This window comes from Pavona decussata, unplaced genomic scaffold (assembly GCF_977016875.1).
Source record: "Pavona decussata unplaced genomic scaffold, jaPavDecu1.1 SCAFFOLD_25, whole genome shotgun sequence".
Lineage (NCBI taxonomy): Eukaryota > Metazoa > Cnidaria > Anthozoa > Scleractinia > Agariciidae > Pavona > Pavona decussata.
The window spans coordinates 1,966,493-1,985,091 of record NW_028145448.1 but is presented as its reverse complement, the minus strand read 5'-3'; the positions used below and the strand labels follow the sequence as shown (position 1 = coordinate 1,985,091).

Below are 18,599 nucleotides of genomic sequence, written 5' to 3'. Positions count from 1 at the left end.
GTGGAATAGCTATGTTACAATCGTTATTCAACTCTCAATCCTATTTCTAATAGAAAAATCAGCTTCCTTTTAGGTAAAATGTCATGTGCCACACCTGCTGTGTTGGTGCAAGTTTTATACGCCAATATGTTCTTAATCACGGTGGTACGAAAACGCAACGCTTCAGAACCAACCTTTAATTCAATCTTTTCGGTAGCACGAAACATTAAGTTCTACGTTTCTGATAGAGAACAATATCTACCAGTTTTGACGATACTGAATAGCGTAGAGGGAATGGAGATTACCGTATCTTGAATAGTAAGGTCTGCTCTGTGAGGTAATAAATCTGGTGACCTTGTGTATGCCTCTGGGATGGCAAGGTGGCCAGGCTGAAATTGGAAAAAAAAGAAAAGGGTTATTATAGAGGTATATGGGGCGGTTTCTGTTCGCTGTCGCCCAGTAATGAATCAAATATTGTCAAAAGATAAAAGGTAGCAAGCGCGGGAAAATGAGGAACTGTTGGTTGAGGCGCGAAAATGTGAAACTGGTGTTAAAGAGCCCTGGTCAGCCACACCTTTGTTTTTGTTTATATGCAAGAGTTTGGCTATTATATTTGATTCGGAGCATGTTGAAATAAACGAAATCACCGTGAAACTACTACAGATAATGAAACATACTTTCAGGAACACAACTTACAGTTAAGCAATAAGATTTCGCTTCACCATGCAATACCAATAATTTCGATGGCATCGAAAATGGCGGAGGCTGACTAGGGTCCTTTAAGGGCGGGAAAAGGTTGAACTGTTGATAGAGGTAGCAAAATGCAGAACGGGTGGTAGGGTTGAAAATATGGGATAATTGCGGTAGCCGCGGAGAAAACAGCGTAAGCCTAAGAGACGATTGGCGTGAGTTTGGCAAGTCATTCCCTTCACACTCACAAGATTTTTGGTGCTTACTAAAATGACGTCACTTAACTGACCGTTGGCGGCAAGGGCATTCAGAGACGTTCTCTCAGAATTGTTCGTCAAACGACTAGCAGCTCCTTTGCAAGAACTTGCGAACTATTTGTGGTCGCCTCCGAGGGTAAACAAACCGCAAGGGAATAGGCTGGATTGGGGCTCAATTGGCTCAAAAGACGACGGGAATCTTTAATGACTGTGAGCCCTCTAATAAAGTTTGTTTTTCGTTTCTACTCAAAAGAACATCTGAGAAAATTTGTCAACGAAGCAGCTTTACACCGTCTTACCTGGAGTTCGCGTATAAGTTTGTTTGCTTGAGTAAAATTCAGTCTTGGATCGATGGGGCAGTAGCAAGCCTGGATGAAATAAAACATTCAGAATATAGGCACTCTTGCTTCTACAGTAACTTCATCAACCCGCTAGAACGATGTACAAAATAGTATAGTTACCTTCATTGCAATGGGTTGATATGGAGCAAGGGCTTCGAGGTATGGGAACTCTGGCTCTGAAAATATGATGAGGATTTGAAACTTGAACGAGTTTTCTTTCGCGGAAAAGAACATGATCCAAATGTCTGTTTTACAAAAAATTACCGTTGTGTTATGAGAAAGCTAAAGGCCCGGGCCAAACGCCGAATGATTCGTTTCTGCCGCTCTGAATTGGGTTCAACGAATTATGTTCGACATTTGACCCAACGGTCGAGCTTTACCTATTTGGGTCGACCCAAATTGCAATTTAGTTCGTCTCATGTGAATTTCGACGTTTGACCCGGGCCTAACTGTCTCTCAAACTCTCATTGGTGTTGGTGATGACAAAAGTGGCTACGTTATCGATCTGGACCCAGTTGTTCAAAGAGCAGATAATTTTATCCACTGGATAGGTCGCTAGCCGGCCGATGAAATGTGTGCAAGATTTTCCCGATAGCCCCATAATTAAATTTGTGAATAGAGTAGAAGCATATGTCAAATTAAGTACGGGATTGTGTGGAAAACTTGCCAAAAGCATTAATTGGAGCACATCTGCACCGCTGGATAGTGACTTATCCAGTGGATAAAGTTATCCCCTCTTTGAACAACTGGGGACAGAATGACGAAATTTACAATGACCATGAAGACGAAAAGAGTGACAAGAAAAACAAAAGGACCAGACGAGGATACGGAGATACCCATAGCTATCCAACAACAACTTTATTTTCACATTTCCTTTTAAGATGATATTAATACATACAGTCGAACCTCCCTTTGTGACCACCTCTCATAAGCGACCACCTCTCATTAGCGACTACTTTTCCAAAATACCAAAAGTTTTCGAGTCAAATCGCTATAGATGGAACCTCTCGTAGGCGACCACCTCTCGTAAGCGACCACCTCCCGTAAGCGACCACTTTTAGAGATGATTGCTTAAAATTTTCAATTGTTTTTTAACCTCCCGTAGGCGACCACGTGACACACAATCTGCTGTTTCTCTCACTGGCGGAAGTGTACACTGAAATAAACTTTAATCAGGCTGAATCCCTTGTAGGAAAGAAACTCTCTTATGATGTAAAGTATATGAAATTGTAAATAGCATGCATGTACATGCACGACCGGTGATGACTCTCTCAACCTTGTATTCAGTATCCAACAGAAAAGTTGTGGCGATAAAGAACGTCAACTGAATTATGTAACAAACAAACAAACAAACGCCAAAGTTGTTGATGTGTTACGCTTGAAATGTAACATTGCAAACATGCCGTTTACTGTTTGCTCCTAAATCAGGGAGTCTAAAGAAAAGTTTTTACTTTGGGCTTCGATAAGCACTGGCAAAAGGGTTAGGTGTCTGCAATTACCATATGTAAATTAACCGAAATTTAGACCCCCCCGTGGTCTGGCCTCTGGTAAGCGACCACCTCCCGTAAGTGACCACATATCCTTGACATTATGGGTGGTCGCTTACGGGAGGTTCGACTGTAAATGAATATTTAGTTAATTTAAAGTTTTAAAAACATTAATAGGGATAACTAAACATAAAGTATCTAATGTGGAAACGCCTAGCGCCTAAGTAAACCATATAGTTTTCTAAGTTAGACACTAGTCTTGTAAAGAAGCATTTTAAATGTAAACATCTATATACATATTCAACACAGACACTCACAGACAACACACGCACTGCTCATACACTGACTGTTATGATAAATAAATTAAAGGAATTTGACTAGCTAGGTCATTATTTTTGCTTCGATAGTAGGTACTGTTTAGCTTGTATATATCCGTGTAGACAAGTCACAGTACCTGTAAATATGATAGTGTTACCACTTGATTTGCCCCACAGTTCTAAAAAGTGTACCACGTCTCCATATCTCAAGGACGGATGACCAGCAAACACTACGCATGGAGTCTTGAAACAGCTGCTTAATCCGTCTGAAAACATTGCGAGAACGAACTACTTTCAGTGGCGAGCAAGGATGGCACAGTGGTGAGAGCACGCGTCTCGCACCAATGTGGCCCGGGTTCGATTCCTGGACTCGGCGTCATATGTGGGTTGAGTTTGTTGTTGGTCCTTGTCCTTCTCCTCAAAATCAACATTTCCAAATTTCAATTCTGAGGGCCACAGGTTTGTCAGTCGTAACAGACTGTTAAGTGTCAGCCTCGTAAAACAAAGTTGGTTTATTTATTTATTTTAGTGATCAAGAGCGTGATTGAGGGGGAAGAGGGAGGATTTACAAAAATAATAATAACAACAATAAAAAAAATACAGAGAACCTAGTTTTATGGCCTTAGCTCCCACGAGTCTCCTGTAGCTCAGTGGTAGAGCATCCGAACTAGTAATCGGAAGGTCTTAGGTTCGACTCCTGATAGGAGCACTCGGATTTCTTTTTTCCGAGTATGACTGTGTCACTTTCTAGAATAATACATCGATCGTTCTAATTCGTTCATCAGGCTTGAAATATACCATTACATTTATTTCGGAGTAATTCTTGTTTGCTACAGGACACTCACCGTGAATGCTAGGAAAGTGCTTTAGCCGTCCTGTTTTAACAAGCTGATGAGAGAACAGAAAACAACTCAACAATGACCTGAGAAGTTAACCAAGACAAGGATGACTTGAACATGGACGACGACAACTCCCCAAACAAAAAGATGTGGCTCACAATGCATGGCCATCCTCAGGGAGAGCGGACGTTTTGTCTCCTAAGTCTTTTCAGGCTTGGAACTCAAACAACCTTTTTTTTAAACGTTAGCAACACTCTAGCCAAGTTCCCACTAGAAATGAAAATTGTTTGATATGGAGGTTAGCTGAGGTTTTAATCACTTGGAAATTAAAATTTACCTCAGCATGTGGAAAAGGAGCTTCTGGTAGATAAACTTTGCTCTGTTTACTTTGACACAGCCTGTAGCAAAGAAAAAAAAAAGATAAGAGTAAAATGGACAAGTTTTACAGGCAAACAGATGAGATACAACCACGTCCAGTATTCGCGTTATTCAAAATGGCGGAAAAGAACCAGGGTCTTCCCCGAACCGCCATTTTGAATATCGCGAAGACCTGGAGACGAGTTTTGAAGACAAACACCTCAGGGACCACCACACACGTTACACTTTTTCGTATTCTTTTGTCAAGAAGGTTATTTTATTCAAAAAAGCCGTGTTACCAGGTGTTGGGGTTCAAGTGATGCGAGTTAAAGTTGCGAACGGCACAAGACGAGCGCTCAACACTGGCTTCTAGAGTACTAAATTTATAAGTGTGCATATAACTATCACCCCAACCCCCCTCCCCCCTCTCCCCCGGTTCGCCATGACTCATTTTTAAACACAGTTATAGAAAGACAATACAGAGCGAACTTTTCTCTCTAACCACTCTCTCGAACCACCAACTTTCCATCTTCTGTTCAAAAGTCACAGCCGAATGTCAAATGCGCTAACAACTACACCGCCCTGCCTCTTCAGGCAGGAGATTTTTCAGCCAGGGTTCATTGATGACAACGACCGACGCCTCCAATGAATAAATCAAACCTAACATTAAGCCTTCGGGTCAAACCTTACACTTTTAATGCAGAACTCGGTTTAGCACAACTGGTAAAGTTACAAACCAAAGCAGTTAGAATCATTAATAACTTCCCGCTTCGTGATCATATCACCCCTCATTATGTAAATCCTGGTCTTGTCAAGCTTCCTGACATCGTTAAATTTATACCTGCCAACTTTTTTATGATTATATTGTAAATAGAAAGCCTCCCAATTTCACCCTAACCCTAGTACCTGAGCAACCCATAATTACGCCACTCGAATTGCTTCCCCACAACATCTGAATCCTGGTCCTTTATTTTGCTCAGTATTAATCACTGTCTCACGACCTTGTAAAACGTTTTCTGTCTTTCTTCTCCTCTATTTATAATTAGTTTTCCTTTTTCTTTTCTTTTTTTTCTATCTTAATAAATATTGTATCGTAAGTACAATCAAGTAAAGGTTTAGTTATACATAGACAAGTGAAAATAAACGATAAAACCGAACAACGTTTCGGAGTCGTCATGACGCCATTATCAAGTTCGAAGTTAAGTTAAGTTAATTTTTTGGTGAACTATTTCAGACATTGACTTTATTTATTTCCATCACTTCGAACTTGATAATGGCGTCATGACGACTCCGAAACGTTGTTCGGTTTTATCGTTTAGTTTCACTTGTCTATGCAATACAATTAGTTAACTATATTATTCCCTTCTCCACTCCTTTCTTACACACTGTAATCTTATGTAATAAGATCATGTGGAGTAAATAAAAAATACAAATACAAATACAGAACTACGTTTACTCAAGAGAGGCCTCTCACCCCAATGGGCCAATGGGCCAATGGGCCTCTCTTGGTTTACTACATGATTGCCAGTCTGTGTACCCAAATAGAGCTAATTTGGAGTGATCTGGAAATTGAGGACGAATCTCCATTAAGGGTAGTTTAAGTTTACACCATTGACCAAGCTCTTTGATTCTTGTTTCCGTTCATGATGCTTCAAATAAAAAAAAAAAAACACACGCAAAACTTACAATATGCGCCAATGAGGCGCGTAGCACCGAGTTGGCTGCAATCATCTCGTATCCAACAAGCGTAAGTGGAATAATTATTTTATTAAAAACAATCAGGAAATATTGCTAAATCTTGCTGATTTCGCTTTGCAAGAACAACCACAAAACAATCTAACGGTCGCAATTTCTTGGGCATGGTATAATGGCTCATATAACATGGCCGCTCAGCCAATCAAATCCCTGGAATTCATTATACTGTACATTATGTAATTAGGGAAAATGTTCATACCATTCAGCAAAAATGTTGGAGTATGCTAAGGAACTGTCAGACACAGGAGAGATAAAATAGATGGGAATCGATGACAGGTTGGCACTGTCCATATATGAATACAAACACTCAAACAGATCATAGAGTACACCCTGTAATAAACAAGCATAGGAGAAGAGATAGTTAACGACAATGGAAATGTAAAGAAATATTGGGTCAGTTATTAAAAGACAGTTTAAACGGTGTTTAACAAAACCAAGTTCTAAGCCATTTTCAATTTTGCCAACAATCATATCTAAACACTGTCTAATGACTGCTGACGGTAACAAGAAGGCTTGCATCTCAGACTAGAAAACTATTTATCTAGTAAAATAAACCACTCATAAACAGAGTTGGGGGCCCACTGATTGTCTGAAGCCGGGGCCTAAGTTAGACTTTGTTTAAATAACTGGCCCATTGACTCTCTGATTCCAATCAACGTTTCATACAAAAGGACGCATTATCCGTCTGGATGAACTTAGGCAAACATTCGTTGTTCGTCTGGTTGTTCCTCTGTAGCATAAAGACGGGCACAAGACACATTATCCGTCCTTTGAACTATCTTCCTTTCGTTGTGCATCATTCAAGACGCACAACGGAAGAAAGTTCGTCTAGACGCATAATGCGTCTTGTGCCCCAAGTTCGTTTAGATGGATAATGCGTCCTCTAGTATAAAAACAGGCAATGCAACAAGAGAAAACCAAAAGATTTCAAATTGACTTCAAACTGCCACACATGCACCTTAAGACAATAGCTACTTTTTCTGTGGAGCGCAAAACTTTCTTTATCTGCTAAATATTTTGTAGAGGCTGTTGCCCACTATTGTACGACTTGAAATTAAATTCACATATAAAAAGAAAATCGAAAGAAAAAGTCACTTACTGAGGGCCAGCATGGGACAAGAACGTTTCCTCCATTTCGTAAAGTAGTAGCTAAAGGAAAGAAACACAAAAAACTGAAACAACCACAACAGCAATAATGAGTGTGAACCTTTTTCATTCAATACTCAATAAACAGCCGATTTCGATTTCACAGGTTTTTCAGTGTAGTCCTGCCCCTGAGAGGCTATCTTCACAGGATCAAGATAATGAATGCTGGTGGCAGCTTGAATCTGCGTTTATAACCCGCACAGCTATACCTCCGTGATGCCGTGCTTGCTTTGAAGTGTATGACTGGCTCCGCTCCCACTTACCTCTCATCGAAGTTTCTAACACGTTGTGAAGTAAGCGGTCGCACGACTAGAAGCTCTCAACTTTTGCAAATCCCCCTATTTAAATCTAGATCTAGACAAAGGACATCCCATTACCGTATAGTAAGTCTGTGGAACAGTTTGGACAATTTCTTTAAACTCTGCCACTCTGTTCTTATTTTTAGGCGTAAACTTCAAGCCAACTTATTCGCCGCTTTAATTTTTAGTCTGTCTTAGCTTTTACAGTAAGTTTTTAACTTGCTATTTTAAGCGACCATTCTTTAGCTTAATTTTTACTCTACTTAGCTTAATTTTCACTCTTCTTATATAAATCATTGCATTGTAACTTTTAGATTTACTATCGTTTTGACGTATGATGTTGTAAATTTATTATTATTGTCACTGATGGGCCCTTTTTTAGGGAGTGTCATTACAATTTGTATTGTATTGTATTGTATAATCTCAACCAGGTATTAAAGGGAGGATTTTCAAAGCCGTCAGATGGGGTTTTGCCAAGGCCAAACTGCAGCCGACAACTGTGATTTCCACTAAGGCAAAATTATGGTAAATGCACCAATAATTTTGAGTGGTACCATAGACATGCCAAAAGGGCCAGAGTTGATATCCAAAGGTAAATTGGTCACCCGAAAGAGATTCAAGTGCTGACTATTCGAGCGTTTTAATAGCCTCCATCAGAGAGAATCAAGTAATTGTGGGTTTGTGTTCACACAGTGAGCAGTCGAGCTATGCTGTTGATGGCAACTTGGAAATGTGAAAAACAAAAATTCATCTTCGAAATAGGCACTCTTTATCCCGACAGAACCACTGAATGCTTTTCATTCAACCAATTCATTCTTGTTTTCCACGTTACCAAAATTGCTCCCTGCTCAATATATAAACACATACAACCCACAATTCCTTGCTTCGCTCTGATGAAGGCCTAACGCTCAAAATGTTGGCACTTGAATCTATTTATGGTGGCTAATTTACCTGCAGTTATCAACTCTACTGCTAAACCAAACATTTTGATTCTACTCCGCACCAACACAGCACCACAGTTTCTTTAGAAGCTACACTGTATAACCCCCTTATACATGTAGACTGCACAGATGAGAAGTGTCCTCCTCTAACAGACATTTACCTAAGTGAGTACAAAACTCCCCTAGCATGGCGTCAGGATTTGCAGTTGGCGCTTCAGTGATTCCTGTCATTATTAAGGCGTCACTGTTCTTCAACATGGACTGGTCCATTGGCAGAGGGTGAGTTGTGAATGTAGATGAGCATGAAACATAACTGATCTGTTTTATCAAAAGAGAAAAAAGGATTAAATTACATATATACAGTATAGGGCGGTTTTCATTTGAGTGTTGTAAAACCCAAACCAAAGTAATTACTCTGGCCAATCGCAACAGACGCAAACATCCTGATGAACCAATCAGAAATTGAAGCAAATACATGTAACCACCGGCAAGCGCAGGAAAACACGTGCGGGTAAATGACGATTGGTTTTGGTTTTGCTGCTGATTGGTTGAGAACATCGCGTGTGATTTGCTGGCCAATCACAGAGCGAAGTAAAGCAAAACCCCAGCAAACTTGAAATAACTTTCGACACTCAATTGAAATCCACTCTAACAGGTAGTTTAAACTTAAAACAAACAGTCATAATTCTTAATCATAAACTAAAACCCTTCATTTAAGTGGAATAATTGAAGGTTTGTCCATAATATTCCCTTGAGATTTACAAACGTTTTCGACAGAATAAGTCAGCTTCAAGGTAAAAAGAAGATGACTTAAATAGTCGAAAAAGTTTGGTTCTTAATCTTTTTTATAACTTTTTAGCCTTGTAATTAATAGTATTTTTAATTGAAGGTTTATACTAAAAGGTAGACAAATTATTCATGTGCTTCATGTTTCCTATATGCATGATGGCTGATTCGGGCTCCACCCTAGGCAATTACATGTAACATTGAATAGAAATCTTCAGCTCATAAAATAAACCTAAAAACGTTCTGTATACATGCAGAATCCTGGAGGAAGTATCATCAAATTGAGAAACCACTACAGCGTAGTCAACCTTGTTCCTAGGGTCTCATCCTCTTCACGTCCCAGGGAGCAAGAGGGACATCAAGAGGAGCTCTAGACCCTGGGAATGAGGTTACTGAGTGTTATACTGTAGGTGCAATAACCTTGGAAATAAGATGCTGTGAAAGGTGGTACATGTACATGTAAATTTATTGTAAGACAAATACATGCTACTGTTTACCTGGTAGGTTACATGTATAACAATTGAGTGATACATTTGCAAGCGGATACCTTTTCATAGTCAGACTCTATGATCCAGTTACAGCTCCCCAAACAAAATCCTGAACTGAGAGCTGTTAGCTTAAGAATACCAAACAGATCCTGTAAGGTCAAAAAAGAAAAGAAAAAAAAGAAAAAAATACACGTATACATAGTTTTCTTTTTTTACATGCATAAATTCAATTAAAATAGAATAACAGAATCACAATTAAATTTATTTATAAATTTGACTTACTTAGGTAATTCAAGTGCCTGGAGACTACAAAACAAATACACATGTACCAAAAGAACAACTTGCATGTCTTCTTTTAGTATTTAAAATGTTTCAATCATATATTCCACTTTCATCAGAAAACTTTTAATCAAAAAATAATATCCTAAATGATAATTAAATTAGCACTTACTATTCTCTCAGAATACCCAACATTTTGAATCTTTGATATGGAAGCCTTTACATCATGTTTGCTGTAAAGGCAACAACAAATTATTGTAATCATAATTATCATAAAGCATTGGCCTAGGTATCTTTGGCAATGCAAATATACATGTGGATAATAATTGTTCACCTGGAGACAATATTTAGTTTATAATTATGTGAATTCAGAAAAAATGAATATTGTAACGTAACAAAAAGATTCCATAAATGACAATATTAAATTTTTACTTAACGCTCAGCCAGTGATTACTGTGGATACATTTTAGGTTACCAGCTGGACAGTGAGCATTTCAGGTAGCATTATACAGTTCTCGACACTAGTTTAAAAATCCTAATGGTTGGAGGCAGACCAGTTGTGTATTAAACTTATAATCCCTGCCAGTGTAATTCATGGCTGGGGAGTTGACTAATGGGACAATTAACTGCAGGAAACAATTTCAGCTAGTGGTCAGAGTGCAATTTCAACCCTGGAACTCTTAAGCGATCCCTTTGCTTCACTGCCTCCTTTAAAAAAGACACTTAACTGTTCCATTCAATAAACAAGAAACAAGGTTTGTCTGATGTCATTCAACAATGTTCAATTCTGAATACTACATGTATGCTGTACATGTACTGTACTCCTGTATGTAGTAGCATATGAGGAAGTGACACATAATCTGCGAGATGCCTCTAATGCAAATAATAATAATAATAATAATAATAATAATAATAATAATAATAATAATAATTTTAATGTAGAACTAAGTACACTAAACACATCTAGAGAGAAGAAATTTTCTAGGAAAAAAGACTACATTACAGTGTACAGTGAGTTAGGAAAAGACTACATCACAGTCTGAGTGAACCATAATATTACTGACATAGTATTGTACAATTAATTATAATACAATTATTTTATTAACGTGTAAAATAATTTAATTCATAATTAAACAACATTATATAATTCACCTGTAAAGTTTTTTCCATGACTTTGCTCCTTTTAAGTCACAAAGAGGTGCAGGAAGACACCTGTGACAACAAGGGCACAGAGGTATAACTTAATAAGGAATTACTGCATTACCAACCATGCAGCTTGGTGAGCATGTGTTTTATTCACTGGTCTACATTTGTAACCGAAAGTCTATTCCCACTAGCTGATAAATTTGAATTGTCTTTTACCAACAGCACGGCAAGGACAAGGTTCCAATAATTGGAATTATTGTGACCCTCCACGGGAAAACAGGGGAAAAGGTGAATGCACGGGCATGCCAAATTGACACGCTAAACAATAGGCAGTGAGTGAAATGACACGCGGGCATCTGAGCAGTGTGTCAGAATGCACAGCTAATTAAAATTTTTGTTTTGTTCATTTCTGCACTATAAAAACAAAGGTACGTGTCGAATCTAACAATGAAGTGTGTCAAGCACAGCACTGAGTAAAATGGCACGCCAGCGAGTAACTTGGTTTCCATGTAATATGAGGAAGCAACTAATATCTACAGTTACTTTTAATTACTACTCTATCCCAAGTCTGCCCCAGCCACCTGGGGTTCGGTGTTTTTCTTTGCAAACTTCCAGTTTACATAATTATATACACCTGGTTGGATCTAGCGACAATTACTAATAATTATTTTGTCTTGCAGTTTTTTGTCTATGATAAAACAACAGTGTACATGTAGAAAGGGACCACCCCTGCAGTGTAGAACCACTGACTATATCTGATCTTCTAACTAAAAGTCCAATTGAAAGTCTGCATGCATGAACACGTTAACAATGCACCACCTTATTGAACAAACAAAAATAAAACTTGTCACCTTAAAACCTCACTCTCTCTCCACATGTCGCCTTTGCTAATCTTTGGAACACGTTCTGCATACACAACCATCTCCAGCATCAGTTCTCTGTTAAGTAAAAACAACCAAAGAAAACAGTCCTTAGCAACAAGTCGTGTTGTATAATATTATTATCGGAAGGCTAGACCATTGTCTTGAAAATAAGCATTGCCAAGCAAATTTGCAGTACAGCTGTAACTACATGTACATGTAGCCATTAGGGTTAAAAGTACAGTGTAATTGCAGGTCATCTATTTATTTAATAAAAAGTGTGGCTTAAGGGTTAACAAGAAAACTAGTCAGTCAAGCCCCTCCATGGTGAGACTGATTTCAGAGATCCTCAAGGATCTTAACTAGTTACTATGAGGGTCTCAAGACTGAGGGATCCAAGAGGATCTTCAAAGGTCTACAAGGATCTTGAATTACTAGCAAAGATCCTTGAGGTCCCTGCAAAGCTGGAGGATTTTATAGGATCTACTGTAGTGCACAGATCTGGAGGATCTGGGCAGAGGATAGTAAATGAATCCTGTAAGATTTTACAGGATCCTACATGAAAATACCGTATGATCAGATTATAGGGATGATTTTGGTCCCTGAAGGATTTTACAGGACCCTATATGATCCCGGGTGGGATTTCTACCAGGGCCTTTCCACAAACATGTATGAAATCTAATGTTTCATTATTTTACAAATACCACCTGGCCTCTGTGTATGCCTTCCCATACATACATGTACTTCCTCTTAAGAGCAAGAACGAAACTGCATTTTATTATTATTATTTTTTTTTTATAATGTATTACCTTCCAATCTGAATTGTTGGCTCAGTAGCATAAATTTTTCCAGTGAAACCTGAATGCTGAAAAGGAAGGACAGAGAAAAAAAAATTATCGATGGCCATGAAATCATAATACCGTGCATGTAGATGAAGAAAATGTATCAAATGTTATCAATAATAATAATAATAATAATAATAATAATAATAATAATAATAATAATAATAATAATAATAATAATGATTATGATGATGATGATAAAAAAAAAAATTAATAAGTAAACATTTTATTTACCCTCGGCAGTGTTTATAGCACAAGTGCTAGTGGGGCCAGGCATTAAACTTCACAAAGAAATAATACAATTTAAAATAACATAGTTAAAAATCCCAACCGGCAGGAGGCAGATCAGCTGGCTATTTACAAGCGTGGCCGAGGAGTTGAACTCGGGGATACCAAAAAAACAACTCAAGCAAGCGGCCAGAGCGGGACTTTAACACGGGACCTTCCGGTGCCCTAACCACTGGACCACGCTGCCTCCCTATTGAATGCTATTAAATAATGATTATTAAATATAATGACTATCAATTAAATTGGAATTAATTCATTTACAGATAAAATAAGTAATAAAACCGAGTGGCAATTCAGTAACATCCTGAATTATTTTCATGTTAATTTTGTGAACCTTGATAATGATGCAACCATGACATTGAACATGCTCAATTTTATTATAAATTTTTATCAGTAAAAATGATAATGAAGATAATAATCTTATGATAGTACCATGCTACTATTAAATAATACAAATTAATGTAAGACTTACCTGGGTGATATATGGCAGTGCTAACATAAAATGGTAGTTTGATATCAGAATAATGTCGATGTCGGAGAAATCTAATAGGCAATTCTGAAACAAATTTAAATTAGCACATAACAATTAGGCAAACTCAATGTTTGTACTGATATTATCAATGGTCTATAATAAATTATTAAACTTAAACCTTTAAGTTTTTCAAATTGGTGATCAATAGTAACTATTGTACACAGAACTTGTTCAATTTCCTGCTCGAAAGGGCAAACAATTGTGGAATTACAGGACAGTGTTCACATGTACATGTAGCTTGTTTGGTTAAAGCTACATGTACATGTAAAAAAAGTTAAAACCAGCGGCAGTCCTACAGCAAGTGTATGCAACCTACAACAAAGTTCTACCATTTGATTTATTATTAATATATATCTAGTAGTAATTATACATGTAGTCAACAGGAGTTGATGGAAAACATACACTGTAATAGGCCATTTCCGAGTTGCTAATTTGAACCTCATGAAAAAGCAAGGCTAACTGCAAAGTTTTATAATTATAAACATTACTTTTCATTCATAGACATTCATATGAAAAGCTTTGCACTTAGGCTCACTTTCATAATGAGCTTCATAGTAACTCGGAATTATGGCCTATCAAAAGTGATATTACATGTGCCTGTCGTACATCCCCAATCCTATGCAAAAACCAAGTCATGCCTCCCACAATACGTATTACTTTAGTAGTTTAGAGTTTTGCCCGGTAGCTACAACGTAACGTTGTGGCAACAACGTAATCCAGTTCTTCATTCTCCACCATGCATACAGTACTTTTCAATATTGTACTAATACATACCTCTGGAGGGCAGCATTCTGGTTCAGCCTCTATGAACACCTTCCCAGCTATTTCCTTTAAGTTCTGGAAACCATGAGATCATGAAAGTAGAAAATTTGAGGTTTCGTTTAAAAGAGATGTACATGTACAGGTGAAATACTTGTATGAACATTCACTGACCCCCCAACCAATAATCCTCAAGTATGAGGGGCTGGCTAGGTTGTATTGGAAAATAAATAAATTAAAATATTAATTAAATAATAACTTAATTTACTGTACACTTGATTATTTTATATGTACATGTATTACTTCAGAAACAAAGCAGTATCAATGCTGTTTGCATAAAACTCTAAGTTACACTGTACTATAAAAAAATCACATTGGTGCATAATTACACATCTGTACATTTAAGTTCACCCTGTACGTGTTTAATCATAATTATTCTCAAACAGTCTTTTGATCAGCTTTATCTCAAGAATTTTCCAATGTTACCTCAGAGGCCTTGGACATTTTGCCTCCTGAAATTTCAAGGTGCTCCCCAATCTTAATCATAGCGCTATAATGTAATTGCAGGGATGCCACTAAGAGCCGGCTACTGGCTAATTTCACTATCTGAAAGAGATCTAACTTATAATCACCAGCTGAAATTCCAATAGAAACAAATACATGAGGTTAACTTTAAAGGTTCGCAGTCCAAATTAGAGCCGTCTGGTTTTATTAATGAGCCTGCTGAGCTTTTTCTTAGCTACATCCCCGTAATGTGGCCCTTATTATATAAAATTATAAATTATAATTAGACATGTAGTATTGTATTGTTCAGTAAGTGACAAAAGCATACTCGGAAAAAGGAAATCCAAGTGCTCCTATCAGGAGTCGAACCTAAGACCTTCTGATTACTACAATGTAGTTCGGATGCTCTACAGTACCTCTGAGCTAGTCAGGAGTCACGTACAGGGAGCTAAGGCCATTAAACTATGTAGGTTGATGTAGTAATTATTTTGTTAATACTTACATTCTGGGCAGAGAATCCTTCAATATCCTGAAGTTCCCGTGACGTCCACGCTTTCAGGTTGCTGGTTTTCTCACTATTGTAATACAAAAGGACACATCCAGGGTAGTTAATCTATAGTACATGTAGCTGGGCTACTAGTGAAAGTCACCAACTACTTTGCCACTTGCATTTTGGCTGGTTATTCTGTTTGGTATTTTCTTTGCATATACACGCATAATGTAGCATAAATAAGCATTTCTTTGTAAAGCTAACCAGAACTAATATTTTATTGTGCAATGAGAAACTAAGTGCTGTCTTCATTCATTTGAATTTTTTTTATTTATTTTTCATTTTCATTTATCAAGATTTGTCATTGAAATTACAAAGATTTCTGTCTCCAAGTTCACTTTCCAACTTGGGCTGAACTTTCAGTGTAATTGTGTTTACTTATAATGTACATGTAGTTGTTTTTACCCTTCATGCCAGCCAACCATTTTGTAAACCAATAAATTTGTTCATGTGAGCAGGGCTGGAATCTGCTAGTACATGTACGTACATTTACTTATTGCATGGCAATCACTTTTTTGTGGAACATTCACAAGTCGAACAAAAACCAGAATGAAGAGAATGTCTAATGGCTTGAATCATAGTACATGCATATGTTTGGCTAAACTTCAGGATACCTTAAAGGACCAATGAATATTTCTCATTGACCTACTAATAATTATTCCAAGGTATTAATGGCCATTATTTGTAAAAGGCGCTAAAATACATAACAATGTGTGGAATTATTCTCCAATTTTAACTTAATTATCTCTGAAAATGCGTGGTTACCACAATATTTTTGTCAGATTTCAATAACACTTGCTGAGATCTTCTTTTCCCACATATTTATAAACAGCGCAAAAAATACCTTGGAATTAGTAGGCACCGTCCTTAAGAAATCAGAGCCTCAAGAACCATCCTAATATGTGCAGAACGTATGAGCAGTGGCAAAAGAAGGCGCTCAAGCAAACCAAATCACATTCGCTCACATCCTTATTTAGTGAACATTCTGAGCAATTGCAGAATACCTGTCCACTCGCAAGGTGCGTTACTCTGAAACCCGTGGTCCATGCTACCGCGCTCAACAGATGAATAAGTAATTGATCTAAGTATTTAACTAGAGTGCTATCGCGGTCCGCAGTCCCGTAGTGGATGGGTTAAAGAACGAGGAATGTATTAAACTGGAGTCCCAGGTGGAAATCTTATTAAGATCTTGCAAGATCTTACAAGATCTTGTGAGAATCTTGTAAGAATGAAAATAACACTAAGATCTTAATAAGATTTTGTTAAGATTTGTTAAGATTTCAGATCTTAATAAGATCTTACATCACTTCTTAATAAAATCTTAATACAAACTATACAATCTTCAGCATTTTAAGATCTTACAAGATCTTACTAAATTCTTGTAAGATACTTATAAGAATCTTAATAATATCCTCAACCTAACGATCAATAAGATCTTAAAAAGTTTTCAAAAAGATCTTATCCATTTCTTAATATTTTCTTATTAAGATCTTGTAAAAATTGGTGACAAGATCTTATCAGCATTCTTGTTAAGATCTTAAGAATTAACTTACAAGAATCTTGTTAAGATCTTACTATAAATTAAAAATAAGATCTTAAACAGATTTTGATAAGATCTTACCTATTTCTTGATGTTTTCTTAATAAGATCTTAATGCAAATTTGTACCATGATCTTACAACCATTCTGATTAAGATCTTACTACCTTACAATTATCTTGGTAAGATCTTAGCATAGATTAAGAATAAGATCTTTAAAAACAGTTCTTATGAAGATCTTGTAAAACAAAAACAAAAACTTCCTAATAAGATGTTAGTTCAATTCTTTATTAAGCTCTCATAATATCTTACAAGAATCTTAACAGTATCTAATAATAAATAAACATGCCAGCAAGACTCTCACACTGACTGTGATAATTATGCTCTTTACTAGTGTATTGTCATAATTTAACAATAAAATTTAGTTGTTTGTTGTGACATCATTGTACATCTTAATACTGTCTTCTTCAGTGTCCTAAGTTGATAAATGCTATGTAGACATGTGTGTTTCTAAACAAAGGCTTTAAAGATATGACTGTTTAGACTTACAGTTGCAGTTTACAGATTGTATTTAGACACAAAATAACTAAGCTTAAATCCACGGTCCTAGGCTGAAACTCATTTGTGAAAACACTATTACTTACAAACCTTCTTTGATGAATCTCAACTCCATGTAATGCCAAAAAGAACAACAATGCTTTGAATCATAATTCGTACGACTTTCATGCACAATGCTAGCTTTTAAAATGAGCAAGAAAACGTAGAAAAAGTTAAACGTGGTGTCACAACAACACCGGCAGCCATCTTGGATTTCATTCGGACTGGGAAGACTGGGCACCATTTTGGTCAGCAGATATGCCACTGCGGGCTCGGAGAAAGACCGTTTCATGTTAGATTCAAGTATACAGCACACATTTCCTCTGGATTTAACCTCTGTTTAAGCTAAAAAAAAATGATGGCTTCATGCAGCAAACTGTGGACAACCATTTTTAGAAAGAGGTAAGTTTCAACGCCAATCATTTTGTGAAAGACTGTATGAAAATGTGTGATCGTCCACGCGAATTAAAGACAACGTGCATGCATTTGTGCTTCTTGAAGATTATTGAGGTGGTCATTCCCTATTTAGTTTTAATATGAAGCCTTTGCAAACATTTTTACAGAGTAATTTGTAGCCGGATTAAAATCATGACGGTCTTAGTATAAGCTAAAGTAAAAGACTTGAGTGATCGATCTTGATTTGGCGTGAAGATCAGTTTATGATATTCGTGGAGTGTATGACTCATTTACTCAGATCAGGAACTAACAAGATAATTTGTTACGGGTGAGAAACTCACTGCAACATTGTCTAAAAAGTTAATGGCAGCCTAGTGGTCATTGTGATCACTCAGAAGAACTGACTTAAAGTGCACAATTTTTCGGTTTTACTGTAGATTTTCAACTCCATTTTGTTGTCAAGGTTGGGACTCAAGACTGCAGCTTCAGAGTTAAGTCACCAAATCCTGTTCAATAAAGTCACTTATATTTATGACCGTTGGAGTCTATTTTAACTGATTTAATTTTGTTGTGAATGATGTGACTTCCGCTACTTCTACTCAGGAACAAATTATAATACTAAATAAA

The 18,599-nt window shown here is 37.1% G+C and overlaps 1 protein-coding gene across 1 annotated transcript in view; it reads right to left on the bottom strand.

The window, feature by feature from the left end:
- Nucleotides 1–18,599, bottom strand: part of LOC146485745 (integrator complex subunit 9 homolog) — a 33,034-nt gene that overhangs the window by 11,630 nt on the left and 2,805 nt on the right. The window contains exons 3-19 of the mRNA XM_085103097.1: nt 15,395–15,467; nt 14,404–14,466; nt 13,570–13,653; nt 12,777–12,832; nt 11,959–12,045; nt 11,114–11,173; nt 10,134–10,194; nt 9,742–9,831; nt 8,570–8,726; nt 7,122–7,171; nt 6,222–6,352; nt 4,248–4,308; nt 3,917–3,959; nt 3,209–3,337; nt 1,388–1,443; nt 1,226–1,294; nt 285–368 (exon numbers count right to left, since the gene is read on the bottom strand). Of these exons, the coding sequence (XP_084959223.1) occupies nt 285–368; nt 1,226–1,294; nt 1,388–1,443; nt 3,209–3,337; nt 3,917–3,959; nt 4,248–4,308; nt 6,222–6,352; nt 7,122–7,171; nt 8,570–8,726; nt 9,742–9,831; nt 10,134–10,194; nt 11,114–11,173; nt 11,959–12,045; nt 12,777–12,832; nt 13,570–13,653; nt 14,404–14,466; nt 15,395–15,467 (1,354 nt within the window). The remainder of the gene's footprint in view (nt 1–284; nt 369–1,225; nt 1,295–1,387; nt 1,444–3,208; nt 3,338–3,916; nt 3,960–4,247; nt 4,309–6,221; nt 6,353–7,121; nt 7,172–8,569; nt 8,727–9,741; nt 9,832–10,133; nt 10,195–11,113; nt 11,174–11,958; nt 12,046–12,776; nt 12,833–13,569; nt 13,654–14,403; nt 14,467–15,394; nt 15,468–18,599) is intronic.